This window comes from Pelodiscus sinensis, chromosome 16 (genome assembly GCF_049634645.1).
Source record: "Pelodiscus sinensis isolate JC-2024 chromosome 16, ASM4963464v1, whole genome shotgun sequence".
Lineage (NCBI taxonomy): Eukaryota > Metazoa > Chordata > Testudines > Trionychidae > Pelodiscus > Pelodiscus sinensis.
This window is the reverse complement of record NC_134726.1, coordinates 38,733,567-38,756,955: the sequence shown is the minus strand read 5'-3', so window position 1 is coordinate 38,756,955 and position 23,389 is coordinate 38,733,567. Positions and strand designations below refer to the sequence as shown.

Here is a 23,389-nt window from a genome sequence, read left to right as displayed (position 1 = left end):
AAGTTACAGACCACCACAGCTCCCCCTCTGAGATTCCCGAAATTTCCATGTCACCCAGAGATCCTCCTTCACCAGAGTTCTGCGCAGTGGCCAAAAATCTGGCCCTGATCTCTGCAGACTACCTATCCCTGCCTATACCTCCTGCTCTCTGAAAGATAAAGCAGCTATACTCCCAGAGGTGTGTATGACACAACACACGGGTGGCAATTATGCCCCCCACATACTAAAACTGCAAACAGTGGGCCTGACCCTTTACTCACATAACCTGATGAAAACTGGAGTCTGTCTCTGGAAGTGAGAGTTCTAGTGCTGTAAAACTGCTGGAAGGGAGAGGAAATGTGGGCTCCTCCAGCTTTCAGGAGAGACATTTCAGTATGGTAGATGGGGCAGGGAAGGGACTCAGGTTTTGTGAAAATATATCACCCTTCCAAGCAACTAAATCAATGTAAATGCATTTCTAACTCAAAAGAATTGATGTGTATCAGCCATAGCTTCTTCCAAGCACATCCAGTCACGTTGCTCTATTTGGGGCCTAGTCTGCTTTTAACTCTGTGGTCTGGAAATAACAAATTCAGCTTTCCGCGCCTGTTTCATTGAAAAGACGCTAAAAACATTTTTGAATCGAATAATCACTTTCTGACATAAAAATTACAAAGTCATTTTAACTTTAAAAAACTACACGTGGCTAGGGTTGCCAGGTGTCCGGTATTGACCCGGACAGTCCGGTATTTTCACCTCCTGTCCGGTAAAAAATTTCAGAAAACACCGGACACCTAAAATGTCTGGTATTTTCTAATTTTTGAAAATCCTGGGTACTTACCTGGTTCCGCAGGGGAGCTGTCTGCCCTGGAGCAGGGAGACAAGATGGCCTGTTAGGGCCAAAAAGCCTCAAAGGCGTTTCTTAAAGGGGCCACGCTGTTTTTTATTTTTTTTATTTTTTTAGCTTAATAACTCTCAGGTTTTGGTTTTTTTCTCAACAACTTTGGTATCCCCCCTTTTTTTTTCCCTCAACAGAATTCCCCCCCCCAGTGTTTTTTTTTTGGTATGGGGGGGGGGAGAATTTGGTATTTTTGGTTAAACCATCTGGCAACCCTACACATTGCTATTTGTTTTGACTGAGCCATTACTGACACCATGAGAAAGGACTACGTCAAAACAAAGAGTAATATCTTCACAGGAGAGTTTACACAGGACCATGCTGGTCATGACCTATTTGAACTTTACCCTTGGTAAAAGGAGCCTCACTCCCAGCTATTTTCATTCTTGTGATCCAGCAGCAGATACCTTTTCTGCTGCCCTAATTCCTTTTTGGGGTCATCCAACATATGTCTAACATATGTTTAACTAGAAGATTAGCGATTTTTTAGAGGGAAACAAGCAAGAAGCTGCTTTTCTTCTTTTCTCTCTCCTGCTTTCCACAGAAGATCTGCATGGATTTTTAGATGAGAGAATTCTTTGATTTAAAGTTCTAAAATCTTTACAAAAGCAGCAAGACAAAATAAAGCAAATCCAGTGGGGATATTGTCTATAGCTCTTACTAACAGTATTTCCACATAAAAACAGGGGAAAAAAAATACATCATATCTTAGAAGAGCAGATCTTCGGGTGGGGGGAGTAGGGAAAATGGAACAATCTCAAATATATAAATCCCTCCTCTGGCTAAAATTAAATTTCTTATCCAGTGAGTGTCACAGATGGCTGGAAAAGTTTAATACTGTGACATTCTAAGCAATTTTATTGCTGTGAAAAGCAAGCCGAGAAAAATAGATTGGGTCTGAACCATTATTAAAATGAACTTAGTGGAATTTCTTCAGTAATAGGAGAATCCCTGATGGGTAGAGGTTTTATCTTTGGCAGAGATCTAAAGTGACTTTGATTAAAAAAATCAATCATACTCCCATCACTCTGGAAGGGAGGGGATGTTCATGGAATACACTGTTTGGTTTTCTTCCAACAAATGTAGGTTGCTTAAAAAGCAAACAAATGATTTACAATAAAGAAAGTACCAGTAATACACTGTACTGCTGAATGCATCCTTACACCAAAATACAGCCTGAGGAAAAGACATCAAGAAAGTGCACAGAAATACATATAAACCTAGAGTTATCATTGAATGAACAAATATGATCTGAGGCCAGGGGGATAAACAGGAAGATTAGATTCTGAATGTAACCTGCACTAGACACATTCAGCAATTCAAGCCCCAAGTTAAAAGGACAGTATCAATTTAAGTATGGAATAATAATTATAGTTTGTAAAAACAAGCTTTTATAACACTGAAGAGCAATAGAAAGAGCCAATTAATGTCCAACCTCAATCAAGCAGATTGTGATAAGGTTATACATTTCCATCATATACCAACTCTTAACAAAAATGATTGTTATAAACCCAAATACTACCGTACTAGGCATCTAAAAACAAGATGGACAATAATGAAGTTTTGTAACTTTAATGATGTTCACTTGTCCAAGCCGAGAGAAATGCAAAATGTGAACAAAGAGCATACTAGTGACCCATACACTGTATTTTTAAGGCTCAAATGCACTGTAATTAATTTAAGAAAGAAATCTGTTTCTTTACAAAATAAGTGGAGTGTCCCTTTCAAGTATCTGGAAAAAGTCATTCTGAGACAGCATTAGGAAGGTACCCTTCAGTATAGAGATGTGCTGCAACTTCCTTGCTAATACTGCAACTCCTCCATGCAATAAAAACAGTTGTGGAATGAAAGAGCTCAGAGGTTTGCAGTCAGGATCCCAGCTGGCCAAAAACTAACTAAAATCACAACACAGTCACTTAAATGTGTGACATACACCTCTACACACCCATACTCAAGTTCAACCTAAAAGTGTTCTCCAAGTAATAGGGAGTTCCAAGTTCCATTGTCCAGAGTCACTTTTCTGGGGGAAAGGACATTTATAGGTGCCTAAGGAATAAAGAGGAAAAAGTTTCCCTCTCTCCCTTTACTTGGCTGAGTCCATGGTCCCAACAAGTCACCTATGATGGAAGCCCTTGTATAGGGAGGATGTTTAGCATTAATTAACTTTAACAGGCTGAGATTTTGCAGGGTCCAGTGTTATCATTAGATTATGGAATTAAGCTGTTAAAATCAGTTCCGTTCCGCCCCTGACTCCCCCAGGAAAGGTCTAATTTGTTACTTACCCAAAGCAGCTCATCTTTCCCTCTTGCTGCTGTCGTTCATCATTCCTGAGTGAGCAGAACTAAAATTGTGTACTTTCACTATGCATACCAACCCGATGGGCAAAAGCACTGAGTGCAGTGAGGCACTGGCACAGCATGTGCATTATCCCTGCTATCCACCACGGAACGGATGGAGAAAATGTCAGCAAATTAAAATCTGCAGGAGCTTAATTCTGGATAAATGGGCTGAAATCCATTTGAGAAAAAACCCTCAACCCTAGCATGGAGGGAGGGGGAGTGTCTCTCCAGAAACGAGGTTTGATTGTGTGTTAAAGCGATGTGTTCCCGAGGTAAGCGGTATGCCAAACACACACCTTTCAGGAAATATGTTCAATCATTAAGGGGGGAGACACATGGAGGAAACAGCAAAGGCGGAAACCCAACAGCAGCAGCAGCAGCATCCCAAAATTAAATCCAGCGAATGCAAAGGAAAGATCCAATCAGGCTGCAGATAGGGTTAGCAGCTGAAGTGGGGATTGATAAGCTGCATTATTCTGCACACAGTACATGGCAGCATGGAAAAATCTGCATTGCATTCAGAGGTGTGATTTAACCGGAGAAAGAACGCGCTTGTGATGCTGTGGCCTGGGGGAGGGGACAGTGCAGAGTACACTGTGGACTGACGGAGGACAACTACATGCACATACTGTATGAGGGGCACAGAAGGCCCTAGCAGCAGAAAACCTGCCAGAGTTTCACTGCCTGAGAGGCGGACCACAGAGGGGCCTGCTGGGAGACCCAATTATAAGAACACTCCTAATTTCACCACTTCTGATTGAAAAGAAATCACTACACTTTTGCTGAAATCTACAAGTAAAATAATTCACCCAAGAATTAACAAGCAGAAGGATAGTGCGTATGTTATTGTGAAACCACTGGATTCCAGTGATAAAAACCAGAATACTCGCATGCAACACGTCTCCATTCTGTTCCTTTAGCTACTACTGCTAGACGCACAGTGAGTCACTGCATGCCCCAAGACCTGATATCAGGGGTGGGCAATACAAAAACAGCACCTCGTCAAGGTGAGTCCCTAGCAGGGGGCCTCTGCTAGATTACCTGCGTCTCCACAGGTATCAGGTGATCGCAGCTTTTGTTGGCCACACATTGCTGTTTGTGGGCAATATGAGAGGTGGGAAGTGGTGAACACAGGGATACCGCTGCCCACCACTCCCATTGGCTGTGAACAGCAATCCGTGGCCAACGAGAGCCGCAATCGCACAATGCCAGAGTTTAGATAAAGTTAAAAAATGGAAACATGTGCCCACTCAGGTAAGGTCACTCAAACGTCATTAACTCTGCCCCTGCTTTCCTGCCCACAGCACTGAAAACAAGTGGTTAAAGCTCTCAGGACAACATACATCTTCAGCACATCAGTGACTGGAAACCCTGAGAAATGATCTGCTAGTCTACTGCTGTGTCATTTACACTGGAGGGTTTCTTCAGAGCTTCAGCCTCTGACTTCTGTCTTCTTTAAGACCAGGCTTTTGCAGCTTTGAGCCGACTGCCCACCCCCTGGCCCTTGGAACAGAGGCAATGTAGGGAGCGGGAATTGGAGCCGGCACTGCCTCCCGCCTCTCCCGGCGTGTAAACGTGTATCTGCTGAAAATTTCACCGGATACATGTTTACACAAATAAATGCATTTTAACATTCCTAGTTCAGGGAATTGGGAATCGCTATTTCTGATGCTCTGTGCAGGTCTCTGGTTTGCTTCAGCTGGGGTCAGCACCAGCAAGGTGGAAAATCTAAATCTCCGTTCCTCCACCCTAGACTCTGATCCTCCGGATAGAGACACTAAGCCCCCTCCACTCCACTGGGGTGCAGCATGTGCAACACCCTATTGGACTAGCACCTTGATGACTACTCGCACAACACAGAAGGCTGGGCAGAATTCCAGACAGCAGCAACACGAAGGGAGATGAATCAAAAGGAAGGAGCAAGTCAAAATACAACTGGGGTATGAAAGCAAGAGGAATGCTCAGGTGGGGATGTTAAATATTGGTTAATTGAATAGCTGAGTAACCTCATGAATTCTTATCGATTAGTCAACTATTCTATAGTCTCCAGGGGCGGGGCCAGCAGGCAGTGTGCTCCAGCCTCACTCCCAAGAAGCCCCCTGCCACTCCGAGCTACTGCCTCTTTATCAGATGCAGCAGTGCTGGGTGCCAGGTGGAGCTCATAATACACTTTAAATGCAGAGCCGCAGCGGGGGTAGGTCCCAGACGTGCTGCAAGCCAGGACTGAGCTGGGCTGCTGGCCAGCCTGCTAAAAAATTTACTGGTGGGACGTGGGAGGGAAATGCGTGTAGTCTATAGCATTAACCGATATATTTTGGAGGTTTTTTTTGCTTATTGGTTAATTGACTACACTATTACGTCCCTATCCTCAGGCAGGAGTGAGAGCCAACCAAATGTATGTTACCCCCTGAGCCCTCAACACAAACCATTACAGCTCCGAACCATCCCAGATAGTCACTCCAGGACAGGGGTGCGCAATACTTTTCAATGGGGGACCACTCCAAGAATTTTGTAAGTGGTCGGGGCTGCACTTTTCTGTGGTATTAATGGAGTGGGTGCGGGGTCTGGGATGGAGTTTGGGTACATGAGGGGGCTCTGGGGAAGGGACTGGGGTGGAGGACAGGAGTCACAGGGAGGGAGCTGAATGCAGAAGACAGTTGTGACCTGGGACAGGGATGCAGGAGGGGTTGCAGAAAGATTGGGTGCAGGAGAGGGTTGCAATCTAGTACAAGGTGTTAGGACGTGGGAGGGGGAAGGGTGCCAGGTGCAGGCTCTGGCCAGGAGGTGCTTACCATAGGCAGCTTCTGACCAGCAACCCAGCAGCATCCTCAGGCAGGCTCCCTGCCTGCCGCAGCCCCACACCCCACTCAAAGCGACTGGTTGCTAGGATTCCTGTGTGCCTCTCTGCATGGTGCACTCCTTGGGGGGAGAGGGCAACGGGTCTCTGCGTGTAGTAAGCACCTACAAGGAAGCCGCGAGGCTGGTGCTGGGAGTAGGGGCAGGACATGGAGACCCTCTTCCCCCTAAGAAGTGTGCACTGCCCAGAGACGCACACACTGGCTCCAGCAGCTGGCCACTTTGAGCAGCGTGTGGGATAGGGAGGGAGCCTGATTGAGGGTTCTGCTAGGCCGCAGCAGGTTGGATCCAAATGTCTGGTGTGCTGGATCTGGCCTGGGGGCCATATTTTGCTCACCCTGGGACTTGCTCCAGGACCTCCTTGCTACCCAGGCTTCAGCCTACATGTGCCCTCATGGCACGTCCTCCCCTGATTTTGGAGAGGAAAGGAAAGAAGCTGGGTAGTTAAAAAAACCAGCTAGGAAACTAAACTGAAGGCAGAACAGCTCCTTTGGCCATTTCCTTCTGCTTGACTTCAAATCCTCCGAGAGCTCCCAAGTGTGCCATGATGAGTAGATTTCTGTGGCTAGTTTAGTGATGCTGAGAGGAGATTCCATATGCTAGTCGAAGGACCTTGCTGCCCACAGACAGCAGCTCAGAGTTCAAGAACAGATGAGTACGCTCCAGAAACCATTATCCAATTCAGATTGATTGCCATTCACCTGAAGGTGCAGCATCCCGCAGAGTCATGTGTGCACTCTGCCCAAGTATGCTGTAAGCCCACACACACCTGTAATACAGTATTAGCAATACCTTGCCTCTGAAAACCTCCAGATACTTAACAAATATTATCCTCAAAGCCTCCAGCCCTGCTGAGAGGTAGGCATTATACTGTCCCCAAATGACAGAAGAATAAACTGAAGCCGAAAGAGGTTAAGTGACACGCTCAGGGGCAAAGTCTGGAAAAAACCTCAAGAGTCATGACTCCCTGACATCTTTACTATCCATTAGACCTCATTCCACTGCTGCCGCAAGGGACACGTCCCCTGGCTATCCTTCACTTATGCTCTACAGCAAATGCAGTGTCTCAGCCCTTATCTTCAAGGTGCTCAATGGTCTGGGCTATGAATACCTAAACGATCATCTAAAGTCCCAGGACAAGGATCCTGATTGACTGCTCTGCTCCTCTGGCCAACGGAACCATCCACTGCACAGGCAAAGCTCCCTTGTGCACAAATAGGTGAATGGTTAACTGATGAACCGGTTACAGAAGCAGTGGAGGCTGGAGCATCCCCCTGGCCGCCTCAGGCAGGGGGCTGCGCCAGCCCAGAGGGGCCCACTACAGGCAAGGTTGTCCAGCCCTGCCAGAGTAGCCCCCATTTGTGGTGGGCCTGGCCTGGCCGGGCCGGAGCAGCGCACCACAGATGGGGATACTCCGGTCCAGCTGGAGCAGACCCTGCCCATGGCAGGCCCAGCCTAACTGGGGCAGCACACTGCAGACAGGGGCACTCCAACTGAATCAGAACAGCCCCCACTCACAGAGAGGTCCGCTCCACCCCTGCAGCAGCAAGTGGGAGGGCCCGCTCCAGCCCAGCCAGGCAGGAGCAGCTCCCCCACCCCCCACCCACTCCTGTTTAAACAGTGAACTGATTAAATGTGATTTTACATCCCTAATTTCAAAATATAGGGATGGTTGGATTCATGGACTTGATTTAAACCCATCCCTAGTGAAAAAAGTAGGAGGATACTTGATAGAATAGACTCATCTCAAGACAGGTATGAATTACCCAAAACTATATGCAACAACCAGTAAATCTGCAGCAAATCAGAGCATCTTATCACCTTTCATTCTGGATAACTCATGGAAAAGTTCTGCTCAATCAGCAGCAACCGTCAAAAAAGCAAGGCTACAGAAACAATGAGATGGAGACTAATGCAGAAAATCTTCTAATGCCTTTATCTGACTGAATGATCCCTACCAGAAATACTGTATTTAGTGCATGCCACTGCAGACCTAGAGGAGACTCACAGAGGCTTAATGAGAAGTTGGAGAAACTTCCTCCTGAAGAGCAAGTGAAAAGACTGAAACCGTGTAAAGTTTTTGGAGAGGAAACAAATAAGAGGGGCACTCTAGAAGCATGTTAACTATTATAGAGAGACAACGAGGTTTCCTTTACCCTTTTCTCATAAGCTGATACTGAATTAAACCAAACGGCAACAAATGTTAAACTGAGCAAAGGAAATGCTTTTTACAGAACATGTGATTGACCTGTGGCACTCACTGCCACAAGACATCCGTGAAGCCACGTACATAACAGAATTAGACATTTATATTTATATTCCCATTTATTAGGGAAATAAACTCTCATGCTTGAGGGCATGAGCCTACCATGAAGTTTGGAGGGAATGTCCTCAGGGCAGGTTATTCCATAAGTGCCCATTCTGGGTCCCTTGACCCCTTTCTCTGAAGCCACTCATACTGGTCACTGTCTATCTGGCCTAGATGGTTTGCAGGTCTGATCTAGAACAGACGTCACCATCCCTACACGTCCATTCCTCTGTATAGCAGAAGAAAGCACAAGAGATTGTTCTAAGAGATTTCTGGGGCTCAGTTCTTCCGTGTCTGAATTGGGCATCTGTCACGTTACTGAATTTAAGGGAAGCAGCCAGATTCCTGCTGCACCTATAGGTGGGGGTGTTGGCCCCAAAAATGATATAAAAGGGGGCCATGTGAGGTGCTGAATAGAAGCTTACTGTCTGCTAATCCTATGTACGCTAGTCATGTGATTGTATAACGTCTGTGTGTGAAGTTATAAGCATGTACTTTGTATGAATACTGAACATTTCTCTGCATGTGGTTGAGCACTGGGCAGAGCACAGCCTATGGACATGCTAATTAGCGAGGCTATGTGGGACAATAGCACTCAATGGGCCAAGGACACACCTCGGGAATGAGGACTGACACCTAAGGGCTACCACCAGGGAACACAGTGATAGGCCACTAGGCAGGTGACCTGCTGCAGCCAAGAAGAGACCAGAAAGGATGTATAAAGATGTCATGTGGCTGGCTCCATCTTGGTACTCAGCTCAGCCCCTCATCCCAGAGGCAGCAGTGCAGGGATCGAAGGGCCGGAAAGAACTGTGGACCCATCCTGACCTAGGATGCGCAACAAGGACTTTTAATCCAGGAATTATAACATCTTTGCTGCAAGCCTGCATCGAGACCTGGGAGATTCGATGCATGTAATGTATGATACTTTAGCAACCTCACTCTCATGCTTTTCTTTACTGTAGTAATAAACCTTTAGATCAGTGGTCCCCAACCTTTGGAGGTTGCCGGGTGCCAGGGGGCTTGGCCGTTCGCCTGCCGGGCGCCAGGGGGCGGGGCCCCCCATAGCCGCGCGCCCGGGGGCGGGGCAGGGCCCCCCCATATCCGTGCGCCCGGGGCCGGCGCCCCCCCTTCCTCAAGTGCCGCGCGCCTGGGGCCGGCGCCTCCTCCAAGCACCACGCGCCCAGAGCGCGGGCGGCCAATTCGCGGTGCTCCTGGGGCTGGCGCTCACTGTGCGCCATGCACCCGGGGCCGGCTCCGGCACTGTGCATGCACCACGTTCCCAGGGCCAGGCCAGCCCCGAGCACTTGGCGGGCGCACACGAATGCCCCCGCGGGCGCCATGGCACCCGCGGGCACCGTGTTGGGGACCACTGCTTTAGATGGTAGAGTCTAATGGAATGGCTCAGCATGATTTATGGGTAAGATCCAGAGTGTAAATTGACCTGGGAACTGTGGCTGGTTTCTTGGAACCGGACAGAATTTGTTCGGGGAAGGTGAGATTGGGTTCTAGACCCCTCACCTGTGTATGAGGCCCGGGGCCATCTGGGGTGCGGATATTGCTGGGGTGTCGGAGGGGTTTTGCTCGTGAGGCTTCAGGTAGGGACTGGTTTGTGGCCAGTTTGGAAAGGTCTCCAGTCTGGGGACTGTAAGGAGCCCCGAATTAGAGCAATTCGCCCTGAGCAGACGCCCTCAGCTGTGCCCAGACCCGGCCTGGTCCGTCACAGCATCAAGGAACTTCAACGAGCTCCTCAATTCTGCTATGGACAAGCTAAGAGCCCCCAAACCAGACCAGAAGGGAACTGGTGCAGGTTTATGCTAACAATGGGTTCATCCCCAGCCGGGGAATTCAGAGCAACATTCATACCACTGCACAATACAAAATCCAATCCATGGTGTCAGATGTACAGAAAAAAATCCAGTGTAGGCAGCTTATAGTGTACATAAGGCAAGACATACAGCCTGGCTCATGCTTCCCACAACACAGCTGGCAAACAGGAACCTGGGTTTCCTGCAATATTTTCTCTCAAATTCTTTCCATTAGATTAAAGGGTAAATCTTCTCCCTGAGCTGAGTATTTCATTCACATTAAACCAAGATTAGTTGCCCATAGTCTGAGCCCTCCTAACCAAGCCCTAACCTTTCACACCAGGGCACGGGGAACAATTAAGGATTTTTTTAAATCACTTCTTTTCCACATCACAGGAAACAAAAATTGAAGTTGCCTTGATGACTTTGCCCTTTTGGGGAATCAGGCACTGGGGAGTGACGGCTCTGATTAGGCGTCCATGTGTCAGCATCAGGAGATTAACAGATGATATCTACTTTGACTTCAGACTCTGCCACAACATGCTGTGCACGAGGGAATAATATGAACAGCGAGGAAAACAAGCAACAGGCAATACTCCATGGGCTTCAAGGTCCAGGTGGAATAAGCACCTGAAAGTTCAGGTGTTCATTTGACTCCACTGTATAGAAAAATCCTATAGAATTTCATAGGGTGGAAGACAGTATAGCTCCATAGTAATGGAATAGAGCCTATAGAAATGATGTGAATCCCAAAGAGAACTGTTTAGAGAATAAGGTTGTTTCTAGAAGCGGTGTGTGTGTGGGGAGGGGGGGTTGGTATTGTTTTTAATTTCAGGATGGACTTGAGTTTTAAATGAAGGTCCAATTTTGAGTGAGGTTTTATTCTATCCACACTGGTTCACCTGTCTCTCCCCTGTCTGTACACTGAGATCCATATCATTTCAGCTGTTTATGTTTTGTATCTATGCATCCATAAAAATCTAGGCATAACACTTATAAACTTGATAGAGATTTTTCATGCCTACGTCTCAAGCCCTTCCCAAGAAGATAAGAATTGTTGCATCCATTTCCCAGAGGAGTTAGCTGAGAGCAGAGAGATTAAACGAGTCCAGCCTGCCCAAAGTCACACAGCAGCAGAGCTGAGAAGAGAAGCCAGGACTCAGGACTCCCAGCTCCACATCTAACCCACTGGAGTCTGTCTACTCCCTTCGCTGATGAGCATTAGAAATGAACATAGCTGGAAGTTTCCCCACCATCTGCCTCCATAAATAAGCTGATTTTTCTGTCTGTAAACTCCTTAAGTGTGCCTGATCTGTCTTGTATGTACATCTTCCTGTGTCTGAGTGTGGGCTGAGCAACAGCAATATTGAGATCTTCTGCTGTGCCTTCTAGCCAAAGAGCTCACCGTTTCACTGCAAATAACGAACACGCCAGGCGGGGGTTAGTGTGTTTCACAGACTGGCAAACAGAGGCACCAAGAGGTGAGACAAAGTTAACAGAAGAGCCAGGAGCAGACCCCTAATCTCTTGCCACCCTAGACGGTGCGCTAGCCCCCAACCATCCAGGATCACTGTAGTTAAGAACTCAGAGATGTTCCACTAGGAACAAGATTTATTTGGAAAGGCAGAATTTATTTATTTAATCAAAATCCATTATGATTATCTGGAATAATTACATGGGAATGATGTTTGGTTGGTCTTCCCCCAAGCAGGGGAGGCCTGACATCAGCTACACATGCTGAGTGCACACATTCTTTCCATGGTCTGCCTGCCTGAGATGTGCAGTTCTTGAAGTAAGGAGAACATAGCCCTGCCCCACCTAGCAGCATTCTGACTTTGACTGCCCCAGGTCAAAGAAAACCAGAAATTCCCCACATACCCAGAGCTGCAGGTAAAAGGTGGCAAGCATGGATGGGTGCCGGGAGACAGAGTCCATCTCTCAGGCACGTTTGAAAGGTGCTGGGATGGGGAGGACTAGACCAGATGCCCCCAGCTAGAGGCCTTGCTGCACGCCACAGCAAGGAGAAGAGCAGAAAATAGGTCCTCCAAGCAGACTAGAGTAGCTGCTTCTCCAGCAGCCAATCAGGGCTTAGCAGGCTCATATAAAAGAAGCTGCAGGGCCAGGGCCTGGCAGTTCCTCACTGGAGTGCGACCCAGCCAGGTCTAGTGACTGACTGGGAGGACAGCAGCACCTCGGACAGCTCCGAGTGCAGCTGAACTTCAGACCTGGTTGAGACCCAGGTCCAGTGGCTGAAGACCAGCCACAACCGATTACAACACTTGACAGAACCCTGGCCATGGTGTGCTGAGAGGCTGGTCTCAAAGCCCCGAGAGAGAGGGCTGGACGGAGCTGCGTCTTAGGGAAGTGGCCAAGGGAGCAGCAGACAGCAGAGACAGCTAATAGGCAATTGCTACTTATAGGGTCCCTGGGCCAGGACCCAGAGCAGTGGGTGGGCCTACTCCCCTGCTCTGACCTCCCAGCAGGTACAGCAAAGGGGTAAGAAGCCTGGTCCCAACCAACTGACCAGAAAGCCACTTGGGACACTTCCACTCCCGGAGATAGCCACGGCTGAGACATTTCAGACACAACCCTGCCCATGAGAGGGTGAGCCCGGTCACCGGTGCCCATGACCTCATTCATGGTTCACTTTTTCTTTCTCCTAAAGGAAGCTACATGCAGTAAATGCACGTGGTAATGGGACAGTACTTCCATCTGAAACATGGCGTGATGCTGCGTGAGGAAGACGGGCAAGATGGGTTGTGAACTCCCACCACTTTCTTTGAGTCGCCGTTCCCTTTGCAAAGGTTTCTAAACTCTGCGCATGGAGGACAGTTGTTATGGCAACCATAATAGCTTACAGTTCTGCTGATTAAACAGGAATTGAAAAGCTGGGCCCAGAGTGGAGCCAGATGGACGCCTGATTCCCTAATGATCATCCCCGACAGACCATAATCCCCATCATGTGCCCTGAATGCAGACGGCATCCCACAGCAAAACAGACCTGGCACTGCCTGGCCTTAAAAGCATGCGCAGCACCTGCTAGCAATACAGACTGTGAGCCCCCACTTACAGCAGGTTAACACCACGGAAATCAATGTGTGACTGAGCGCAAAGTCAAAGCTGCTGTGCATGAAGTTGACATACCCATGCTGCCATCAGCATGAAAACACTCAGTCTACTGAGAACCATTTATTAGCCAGAGTGACCATGATTGAGGGCGTTGCACTGGGCATTGCATAATGAAGTTCCCAGATCTCTCACAAGCCTGCAAATCCACAAATCTTTTGGGACGGACCATGGACGGAACCAGGTATGGTCAGGGTGTGCACCCCTTTGCATGTCCATGGAGAGTCTGAGAGCACAGTGTGTGCGCTGGGGTGGTTTTATCCATCCTATCAACCTGGCCAAAAAGCATGAAATGCCTTTTTTTTTTTTTTTGTTAAATATAATGACTAAGGAAGGCCAGTTCTCTGTGATGTTATATATGCTGTGCCTAATGCTCATTTATGACTCAGGCCCCTTTACACCGCTCTGGCAGCGAGCGTAAATGTCATTTATGCCTACTTTAAGGCTTCTTTACACTGCCACACTGGTGTAGAGTGACTTTTTTGTAAATGGGAATCAGGTCCCCACTCTCTACACTTGAAGAGACAGGCATAGCGACTATTTCTGCACAGGAAAACCTAACATACATGTTCCATTCCCAGTGCTGTGCGCAGTGGTATAGACACATAAGTCTCCCCAGAGCTTAGCCATTCTAACTGATGTCTGTCAAGTTTCTTTTGGAGGGATGGTACATCTCCCTTCCTCCACCGCTCTGTTATTCAGGAAAAGCCAACTTCTGCGATCTAGTGTATTTACCCACAGGAAGGGAGAGATTCAGATACAGAACATATGCATAGACACACAGCCGCCTGGCGATGCAATACACGCCCACCTCCTTTGCACACATGCAAATATACACCTTTCCTTTGGCAGGTATGTGCACAGACACATACTATCTCCACAATCCCAAGACACCTCAAACCTGTACCCCATCCACTCTGCACACGCACACAGATACACACACACACACACACACACGGGATGTGAAAGGTTAACCAAGCATCACCCTGAAAGTAGTTGATGGAGCAGCTCCCCGCCCAGCCAGAGCAATGCCTGTCTATGGTTATGTCCAGCCCAGCCCCTGATGCAGGTTACGTGCTGGATCCCCGGGAATGGAGCCAACAGGGGCTGCCAGCCCTGCTGCCAGGGAGCCAGCTACAGAGCCTGCACCAAAGCCACCCCAGGAGAGGAACTCTTGCCAGCTCTGCTCCCAGGGAAGTGGCTTTGCTGCAGCAGCAAAAACTCCCCCCAACAGCAGGATGGGCAGGGGCTGGAGGCTCTGCTCCCAGGGCTGCTTCGCTGTGGGCTCTGTAATATAAAAGCGTATTTAAGCATTCTACTGCAGAGCCTGCAGTGTGTAACCTCTAGGAATTTTAGCGGTTTCACGGTTACCCTTTGGAACGAATGTTTACATTCCTAACACACCCCGGCAGAAAGCAGAGCAAACAGCACTGCCAAGGATAATCTCATCCAGAGGCTCAGGGATGGAGCAATATTTAAAGCCCCACAAACCATGTAAACGGCTCCGCATCAAGAGCTCTCCCAGCCTTCCACTGCGCCCTCATTATATGTTTCAGCTGAGCCGGGTGTGAAAGCTGAGAGGAAGTGTCCCGTGGGAAACAGGAAATAATGAATTTGCCACTAATTCAACACTGAATTAAAAGAAAATCACCAAGCACGGAGCCCGCTCGTATCCTTCTGGTGCCCCAGCTTGCTCCCCACCAGTCTGAGTTCAAACTCGGGATCGGGGCAGGGGAGCATGCTGTCTGGAAATGACACGGGAAGGGGAGATTTTAGCTGCTTTTCTCCTTCTCATAATACAGTAATTTTCCCTTCAAGTTTTGAAAGGCAAATTATCCCGGCGAGACCTCGCAGAGCCTATGGCCCACTCTTTTTCTCAGGACAGGCAGCAAGCGTTGGGATGGCATGTGGCAGGGCAGTGCTGTAATTGCAGGCTTCACTCAGCGCCACACAAAGCTGACACTCGGGCTGTCAAATGGACCAAGGGCTGCAGTGTGTTTACAGAGGAATGCAAATCCAGCCACTTCCAGAAGCCTAAAGTCAGGCAAAAGATTTGGCAACTTTGGCAATTTTCCACTGTCTTCAAGGAGAGCAGGATCAGTCCCTGTTTGTTCATAGGGAAATAGTGGGTTTTGTGCCGCAGATTAATTAAAATAGTGCTGTTCATTCTGGGGACCACGACAAACTGAAAGGAATTCAGAGAAGACAAGTACCATATAGTGATAAAAGACTGGAGAGACTGAACAGAGCTCATCATGAAATGCTGAGGGTGTCCCCGTTGGCACCAGAACTCCTCACTGTTGTGAGGAAAAAGGGAAGTCAAGGAGAGTATTTCTCCCGTTGACCTCCTGTTGTGGAGACAGTGCCGAGCTCGGCTTAAGGTACGTCAACTCCAGCTATGTTATTTACATAGCTAAGTTGTATACTATAAGCCGACCTTCCCTCCTCAGTGTAGACCTGAACTTAATGTAAGTCATCTATTGACATCAGCTGAATTACATCAATATACAATTCATATACGTGAGAGCAGAATGAGGCCCCACAAGAATGTTATGGGTGTAAACATCAAGAAGGGAAAGGAATTTTTTAGGGTGGTTTAGGAAGTCAGAGGAAACAAAGGAACATGCAGAAAAGCATCCTGGCTGTGATATGTATTAGAATCCTTGAACTGGAAGGGACCTAAAGGGTCATCGAGTCCAGTCCCCTGCCCTCAGAGCAGGACCAAGCACTATCTAAGATCATCCCTGATAAGTGTCTGTCTAACCTGCTCTTAAATATCTCCAGCAATGGAGATTCCTCAACCTCCCTAGGCAATTTATTCCAGTGTTTCAGGATACTGACAGGGAGGAAGTTTTTCCTAATGTCCAAGCTAAACTTCCCTGGCTGCAATTCAAGCCCATTGTTTCTTGTCCTATCCTCAGAGGCCAAGGAGAACAGTTTTTCTCCCTCCTCCTTGTAACACCTTTTTAGATACAGGCAGTCCCCGGGTTACGTACAAGATAGGGACTGTAGGTTTGTTCTTAAGTTGAATTTGTATGTAAGTCGGAACTGGTACATATTGTAGGGGAAACTTTAGCCAAACATTTCTCCAGAGCTCAGTTTTTTCTCCCACACCTCACTTCCCTCAGTCCTTTATTCTCAAGCTGAGGTGTCTGCTGAGAGAAGCCGCTCCGCGTCTCCCTGGTCTGCTGGAGGGGGGGGGGCGCTAGCTTCGCGTCTCCCTGGTCTGCTGGGGGGAAGCAGCTAGTGCGGGGTTGCCTCACCCCGTTTGTAAGTAGGGATCTGATGTAAGTCGGATCCATGTAACCCGGGGACTGCCTGTACTTGAAAACTGCTATCATGTCCTCTCCCAGTTTTCTCTTGTCTAAACTAAACAAGCCCTGTTCTTTCAGTCTTCCCTCATAGCTCATGTTCTCTAGACCTTTAATAATTTTTGTTGCTCTTTTCTGGATCCTCTCCAATTTCTCCACATCTTTCCTGAAATGCGGTGCACAGAACTGGACACAATACTCCAACCGAGGGCTAATCAGCACAGAGTAGAGTGGAAGAATAACTTCTCGTGTCTTGCTCACAACACCCCTGTTAATGCAGCCCAGAATCATTAGGCCACAAAACAGTCTCCTCAGGGATGTGGAAGCATCTGAGGCAGCCAGACACATGGGCAAAGCACAGAAGCAGACTGCAGAGAGGAATCCTGAATGGGACATGACCCATTTTCTATTGCTAATAATCTATTATTCTAGACTTCTATAGTCACATAGGAGTTGCTCTATAACCACGGCTCCTGAGGGAGTCTTTCCCTCTTTCCTTACAAGAGCGTCATGAATTTGGTGCACTGGAAAGGGGCTCAACTGAATAGACTTAACTACTAATTTGTGTTTCCCAGGCCCATGGCATCTGTTTGCCTCACAGAAATGGCAACATCCCATCCCAGGGCATGGGAAGCAGCTCAGAAGCAGCACCGCAATGGCAGCAGATGGGCATAAGGTAAAAATCTGCCGGCCAATCTGGCAGAAATGAAGTCTTGGCTGCTCCCTCGCATTCTGATTCACCCTCCGGTCCCCAGTCTTCCCACCCAGAAATCTGCCTCTCCTGCTTGTCAATCCACCACCACCCTGACTGAGCCCTAATTTATCTCTAGTTTTCTAATTGTGGATGTTGTTTTATTTTCCATCATCTTCCTGGTTACTCTCCAGACATTCTGTTACTAATTTAGATTCTATTTCAAATGATGTTCAAAAAGGGATCCAATTAAAAGGCTGTTGGTAGATGAATGACTCACCAAGGAAGGCAACTAACCAGAATATTTCTGTGAACTCAACTATGGGAGATTTACATAAGAACATAAGAACGGCCATACTTAGTCAGACCAAAGGTCCATCTAGCCCAGTGTCCTATCTGCCGACAGTGGCCAATACCAGATGCTCCAAATTTCATCCCTCAACTGACACTAGCCACAGCAAACGTCACCTGTGCAAGCAGGGTTATGCATGACACATACCCATGTGCTAGGGCAGTGTTTCTCAACCAGTGGTACGAGAACCCTCAGGGGTAGAAGTCTGAGGGGTACATCAACACAACTGAAATTTCGAGAAAACTGAATTTTTGTTTTATGTTTTACAGCGCTTTATTATCTTTGTACTTTTTACACCCAAAAATTTCATCGCCCGCCCAGCTACAATTAAGTTGTTTAAACAAATGTGTTGCAATGGTAGAAAAAAGTTGTGTGTGTCTGAAAACTGTAGGTACTGGGGGTACTTGTACTTTTTTTTAAAGGGGGTACTTGTAATTTTTTTTAAAGGGTACTTCATAAAAAAAGGTTGAGAAACACCTGTGCTAGGGCACACATATCTAACCAGTGGACTCCCCTACCTAGTGAATGCACTTGCCATGCAAATGTGTTCTGTACAATCCTGTAGCTGGGACTCGAACAAAGAGCCTAAGATCTGTAAGCAGAAATTGTTGCAAGTGGGTCAAAAGAGAGTGTCCTGATGGCTAATCTGTGACCTTTATGAACTTCACACAGGAAAGAATTCAGGCCCTTCTGCTCTAGTTTACAACCCTCTCACTTGAACTCCACTTAGCTGTAGTTATAGCTCCAGGGGGCTCTAGCATGAGTGACACAAACATGCTGGAGTCGGTCTAATGTTCCACCCAGTAGTGGGGCCACAAACACGGTCATAAAGTGCTAGAAGATTTCCTACTGACCTCACCTCTGATCAGGTCCCTGGAGAACAATGTATAAACGTCAGCTTGTGGCAATCTGTTTTTGTGCAATGGTGAGTTAGTAGTCTCAGCTGTGAGTTAGTAAAGCTGATCTGGCCTCAGTCAGGCGTCTGCTTCTTTTGATAGATTCAAAACAATATCGCTTCAGCTGAGTCACTGTGCGTGTCTTACAGTTCCCAAATCAAGAAAGTGAAAGATTCTTGATGCTGCTGGTTGCAGAACTATCTCTGTAATTAGGGCCCAAAATTCCCTTCATCCATTTTCACCTCACCATTTAGCTGCCCCATGTATTAAATACCCACATGATGTTATGGTTACTGACAACTTTGTACCTGATATTGTCAATGAGAAGTTGATGGGATTCTTTGGTGAGAATCATGGAAAGGGTATAAGCCAAGTATTCCACCTTCCGCTCTGCTGCATAATGCTTCAAAATGGTGAAAACTTTCTCTTTTACCTCTGGTTGATCTCCGAGAATTTCGTCAACCTGTGTGGGAGTGGTTACAAGAGGCCCATTACAGAGGAAGAAACTAGCATGAACCACAACAGAAATGAAACCACCAGAAACACAGACATATTAGTGATACTTGGACCAACCCAAAAGAGAAGAAACAATTTACTTAAAAAGCAAACAAACCTACCCTTTATAATCATGTTAGATGCTAGTGACACAAACTCAGGGCTCCCTCCCACTTCACAACTGTCATTATCTTTGCCATGGTCAGTGAGAACTTTACAGTAATGGCAGAATTAAAAATGTTCCTACTTCAGAAGCACAGAACCTTCGTTCGCAGATAACCTTCACTTGCAGTGTAGGGCATATGACACAGTTGAGCAGTTCTGTTTCGACCCTCTAGCTTTAATTACTGCTTGATTACACAGAGTGACATTTTCTTGCTATCAATTCTTGAAATGCTGCAGAAAAATAGGAAATTCACCTTTGGGGCACTCTTGTCTTGGTGCAGAAAGTGGGAAGGGCCCAGTCTGGTTCCCTGTCGCTGGTTTGTGTGCCACTGCTAGTATATCACGCTTTTGTGACTGAGATTATGAACTCCCTTTCTCTACCTTAATGAAGAGTCTTGATGCTAGTCTTCAGTGCATCTTAGCTGGCCTTCAATCACTCAGTCACACATACTCTGACCCATAGCAGAACCTTCAAGCGGGTCATGACCCTGGGTACGTCTACACTGCACAGCTATTTCCGAAATAAGCTGTTCCAGAATTGTTATTCTGAAATAGCTTAATTCAAAATAGCACATCTACACTGCAGGGAAGCCTCAAAATTAGTCCGAGGCAGGCTTCCCTAATGTAGATGTGCTATCTCGATTTAGAGCCCCAGGAGGCACCGGGGAGGAATTACTTAGAATGGCCCTGGTGAGGGGCTATTTCAAAATAGCAGCAGTGGAACGTCTACACACGCCTTATTTCGAAATAGCTATTTCAGAATAGACGTTATTCCTTGTACAATGAAGTTTACAGGTTTTGGAATAAGCTGCCCGTTATTTCAGAATTATTTCAAAATAACAGAATGGCTGTGTAGATGCTCACATTGTTACTACGAAATAACGCTAGTTATCTCGAAATAACGGTGCAGTGTAGACACACCCCAGACAGGTTTGAAAGATCCCAGCTCTAATATATAAATGAACAGGAGGCATCAATAGGTACAAGCAGGTAAGGTCAAGGTCTTACTCTGGTCTCTCTGTTACTACAGTTACCCTGGAAGACTGGAACTTGCTGTGCTAGCTGGCTTTGGAGCCCTCTGCCCACCCTGGAATGCATTACTTCAGAGCACTGGTGGGTTTGCTTACCATAGACCATCTGCAGGCTTGCCAGATTCTGCTGGTTTCTGTCCGCATCTTTTTTTTCCTACCAATATTGCTGAAGCGACACACGTGTAAAGTAAGGGTACGTGAAGTGAGGTACATGCTGGTTACACGCAACACTGACTGTGAAAACCACGTGCATCCCATCTAAGCACTGCTACAGTGCAATCACCACACCCCACAAATTCTGGGTATACGAGTGCAGTTAGCAAAACTACCCTATCCCAGGACAAAAGTCTTGGTTATGACAATCTTGTGGCTCAGTGAGATGAAGGAGGACCACTCATGTGGCCTTCACTAGCCTAGGTTGCCCATCGCTGCTTCAGAGAGTCTGCATGGTAGGCAAGTGTTCTCCAGATACAACAAATGCCAAGCAAGTAGAAAACTGTCTAAGAGCCCCCTCCTCCTATTCCTCTTGTGTTGCTTTTCCATTGATGGAGGGGTTTGTGGTCCAAGTAGTGACCCCCAAATGCTGCAGACATTACACACATCAGTTGGACTTAGCAGCCAAAGAACTTATTCACTCTTTGTCCTGCATAAAAAGGGAGTGCACCTTTCCTTAGATCAGGCTTTCTCCACTCCACAAAGCTACCTAAAAGGAGCAGAAATAAAACCCATCTGAGAAGTGCCACGTGCTGGAGACAGAGACCTTTATATAAGAAAAGGAAAAGAAGTTGTTGCCTCCTGGTCCTTGTTCCACTTTGAAGTTCTCCGAAGTCACTTCTCACAGGTGTCTCTAACCTATATCACAAACCACAAGGTACTTGCCAATTTGAAAAAGCCTTCACATGACCACTACTGAAATTCCCAAGAAGCAGCAGACATTTCAAGGTTGTTAAATCTGGAGCAGTAAAGGCAGCAGTTACACAGGATACAGACTCACATGCTCCTTCCTCGCCAGTACCAGAGCAGTGTTACAATAAACCTGGTGTTTTCTGTGGGCCAGATCCTGGGGTGAAAGTTTTTCCTGAGTCAGGACATCAGGATTTGGCTCAAAAAGAAATTACAAAACCTGGTCACGTAATGAAAATTCTGTGTCAGAATCCTGGGTGCCCTCTACCAGCTACAGCAACAAATCCAGCAATGCAGCCTGTTACAGATTCCCCTGCTTAGAAGAAACCTGGGATGGGTACATCTCCTACACCACATCCTCTGGCTAATTTCCCCTGTCCTCTCCTCCCCACAAAGGGACATGCCAGGCTTCTGACTGTGTCGAGTCCATTGTCAGGGCACACATTCTCAGTCTAACTGTAGACACCAGATCTGGGGAAGCTGTGACTGTGCTTCGTTTACAATAAATATGGCCATGTGCCTTTGATTTTTATCCAATTTTGTGGTGTTTGGGGGTCCTCTGTGTGGGGCCAGTACAACATACACAGAGGCAAGCAGGCAGCCAAAGGATTATCATCATTGGACAGCCAAAGGTACCTATAGAACACCCCACCAGTGACTTCTAACCCACACCTACAACTAAAGATCAGAGAGATGTTCATCTCCATGCTCCGTTCAGCCCTTGACCTCTGCTGAGACTGCCAACAATGGGGCTTAATGGTGCAAACAGTAATGTGGTCACCCACCATTGGGAAGGGGACTGGGAACAGCCACTTCATTCACTGCTCAACAGCCACCAACCTCTTGACCTCAATTTACATGGTAATTTTTTCAGGGCAGGATCTGTGGGTTTTTTTGTTGTTACAATTGTCTGTGCAGTGCCTGTCACGCGTCTGAGAGCTGAGTGAATAACAACAGCAGAGGGTGACCCAGAACTGAAAGCCTACGTCTCATTACTATGTCTTGACAAAACCCCATCCCGCCTCCATGCCACAGAGCTCAGGGAGCTGCCCAGTACAATGGAAGCGTCAAAAAACAAAGAACAACATGCGAGGAAACTAGATCCACATCCCTAAGTCAATTCTCCTGTCCACTCCCGAGTGGGCCAGACTGGAACATGCAATTCAGTACCACACAAGGAACAGATCCTGGATCAGTGATTCAGTCACTGGGAATGTTTACATGCAGATTCGAGCCCCCAGGTCAGGGATAATTCAGTGAGGGCTTGGGTTCATGCTCACAGCATGGCCAGCCATGACAATGACACCAATGCTGCCACTTGAATCACCCAGCCCCCTCCACAAGTGCTGTCAGTTTAGGGCAGGGTGGGGAAAGGGGGCTCCATGGGCCACCTCCAGCCCACCCTGCAGCCGCCCTGCCACTCCTCCATCCCCAGGCCAATCAAGACCCGGGGACAGGGAGCGCGCCAAGTCTCCCCGCTCCCAGCCAGTGGCATGCGGCATCAGAAGGAACCATTGGCTGTTTTAGAACAACCGGTGGTTCTCTCTAGTCACCGCACCCCCCTGGTAAGACAGGGGTAGGTAGGGTTGCCAGATGGTTTCAACAAAAATACCGGACACACTTGACATGACATCACATCACAAGCTACAGTACATCTTAGTTAGAAAATACCAGACATTGATATCTTCTCAATTTGTTTCCTGAACAGAAAGCTCAAATACTGGACTGTCCAGTTCAAAACCGGACACCTGGCAACCCTGGGGGCAGGTGGGGAGAGGCCTGATTGGCCTGGGGGCAGGAGGAGCATGCGAGGTCTCCTCCCGCTGCAGCACCTCGCGGGATCCACTGGCTGTTTTAAAACAGCTGGCGATTCTCTCTAGGCGGTGGAGGGTGTGTGGGGAAAGACTTCACCCACTCCCCACCACCAGGCCAATCAGGGACTGTGGGCAAGGAAGCATGAGAAGTTGTCTGGCCCCGCCCTTTCCACCCGAGGCCACGCCCCTTCCAGGGCAGTCCAGAACAACTTCAGAAATTTGTGAAGTGGCCCCTTTTAAAAATGATTGCCCACCTCTGGTCTAGGGAAACAAATAAGATAATGATCTAGAGCTCAGTGTAGGAAAAGCTTCCTGAACACACAGCAGGAACTCAGTGCTACCCGCAGCTCCCTTAAACCTTTTAGCCTGTGACCAAAATGTGGACCCCAATGATACTGTGAAGCAGAGGTGAGCTAC

The 23,389-nt window shown here is 47.5% G+C and overlaps 1 protein-coding gene across 5 annotated transcripts in view; it reads right to left on the bottom strand.

The window, feature by feature from the left end:
- GRID2IP (Grid2 interacting protein) overlaps window positions 1-23,389 on the bottom strand; it is a 106,711-nt gene that overhangs the window by 65,666 nt on the left and 17,656 nt on the right. For 4 of the 5 annotated variants that reach the window (XM_025190016.2, XM_075899867.1, XM_075899868.1 and 1 more), the window contains one exon: window positions 18,873-19,027. In XM_025190016.2, coding sequence (XP_025045801.2) covers window positions 18,873-19,027 — 155 coding nt within the window. Of the gene's footprint in view, window positions 1-3,159; window positions 3,434-18,872; window positions 19,028-23,389 lie in introns of those variants that run through there. The other variant, XM_075899871.1, reaches the window with a different exon arrangement.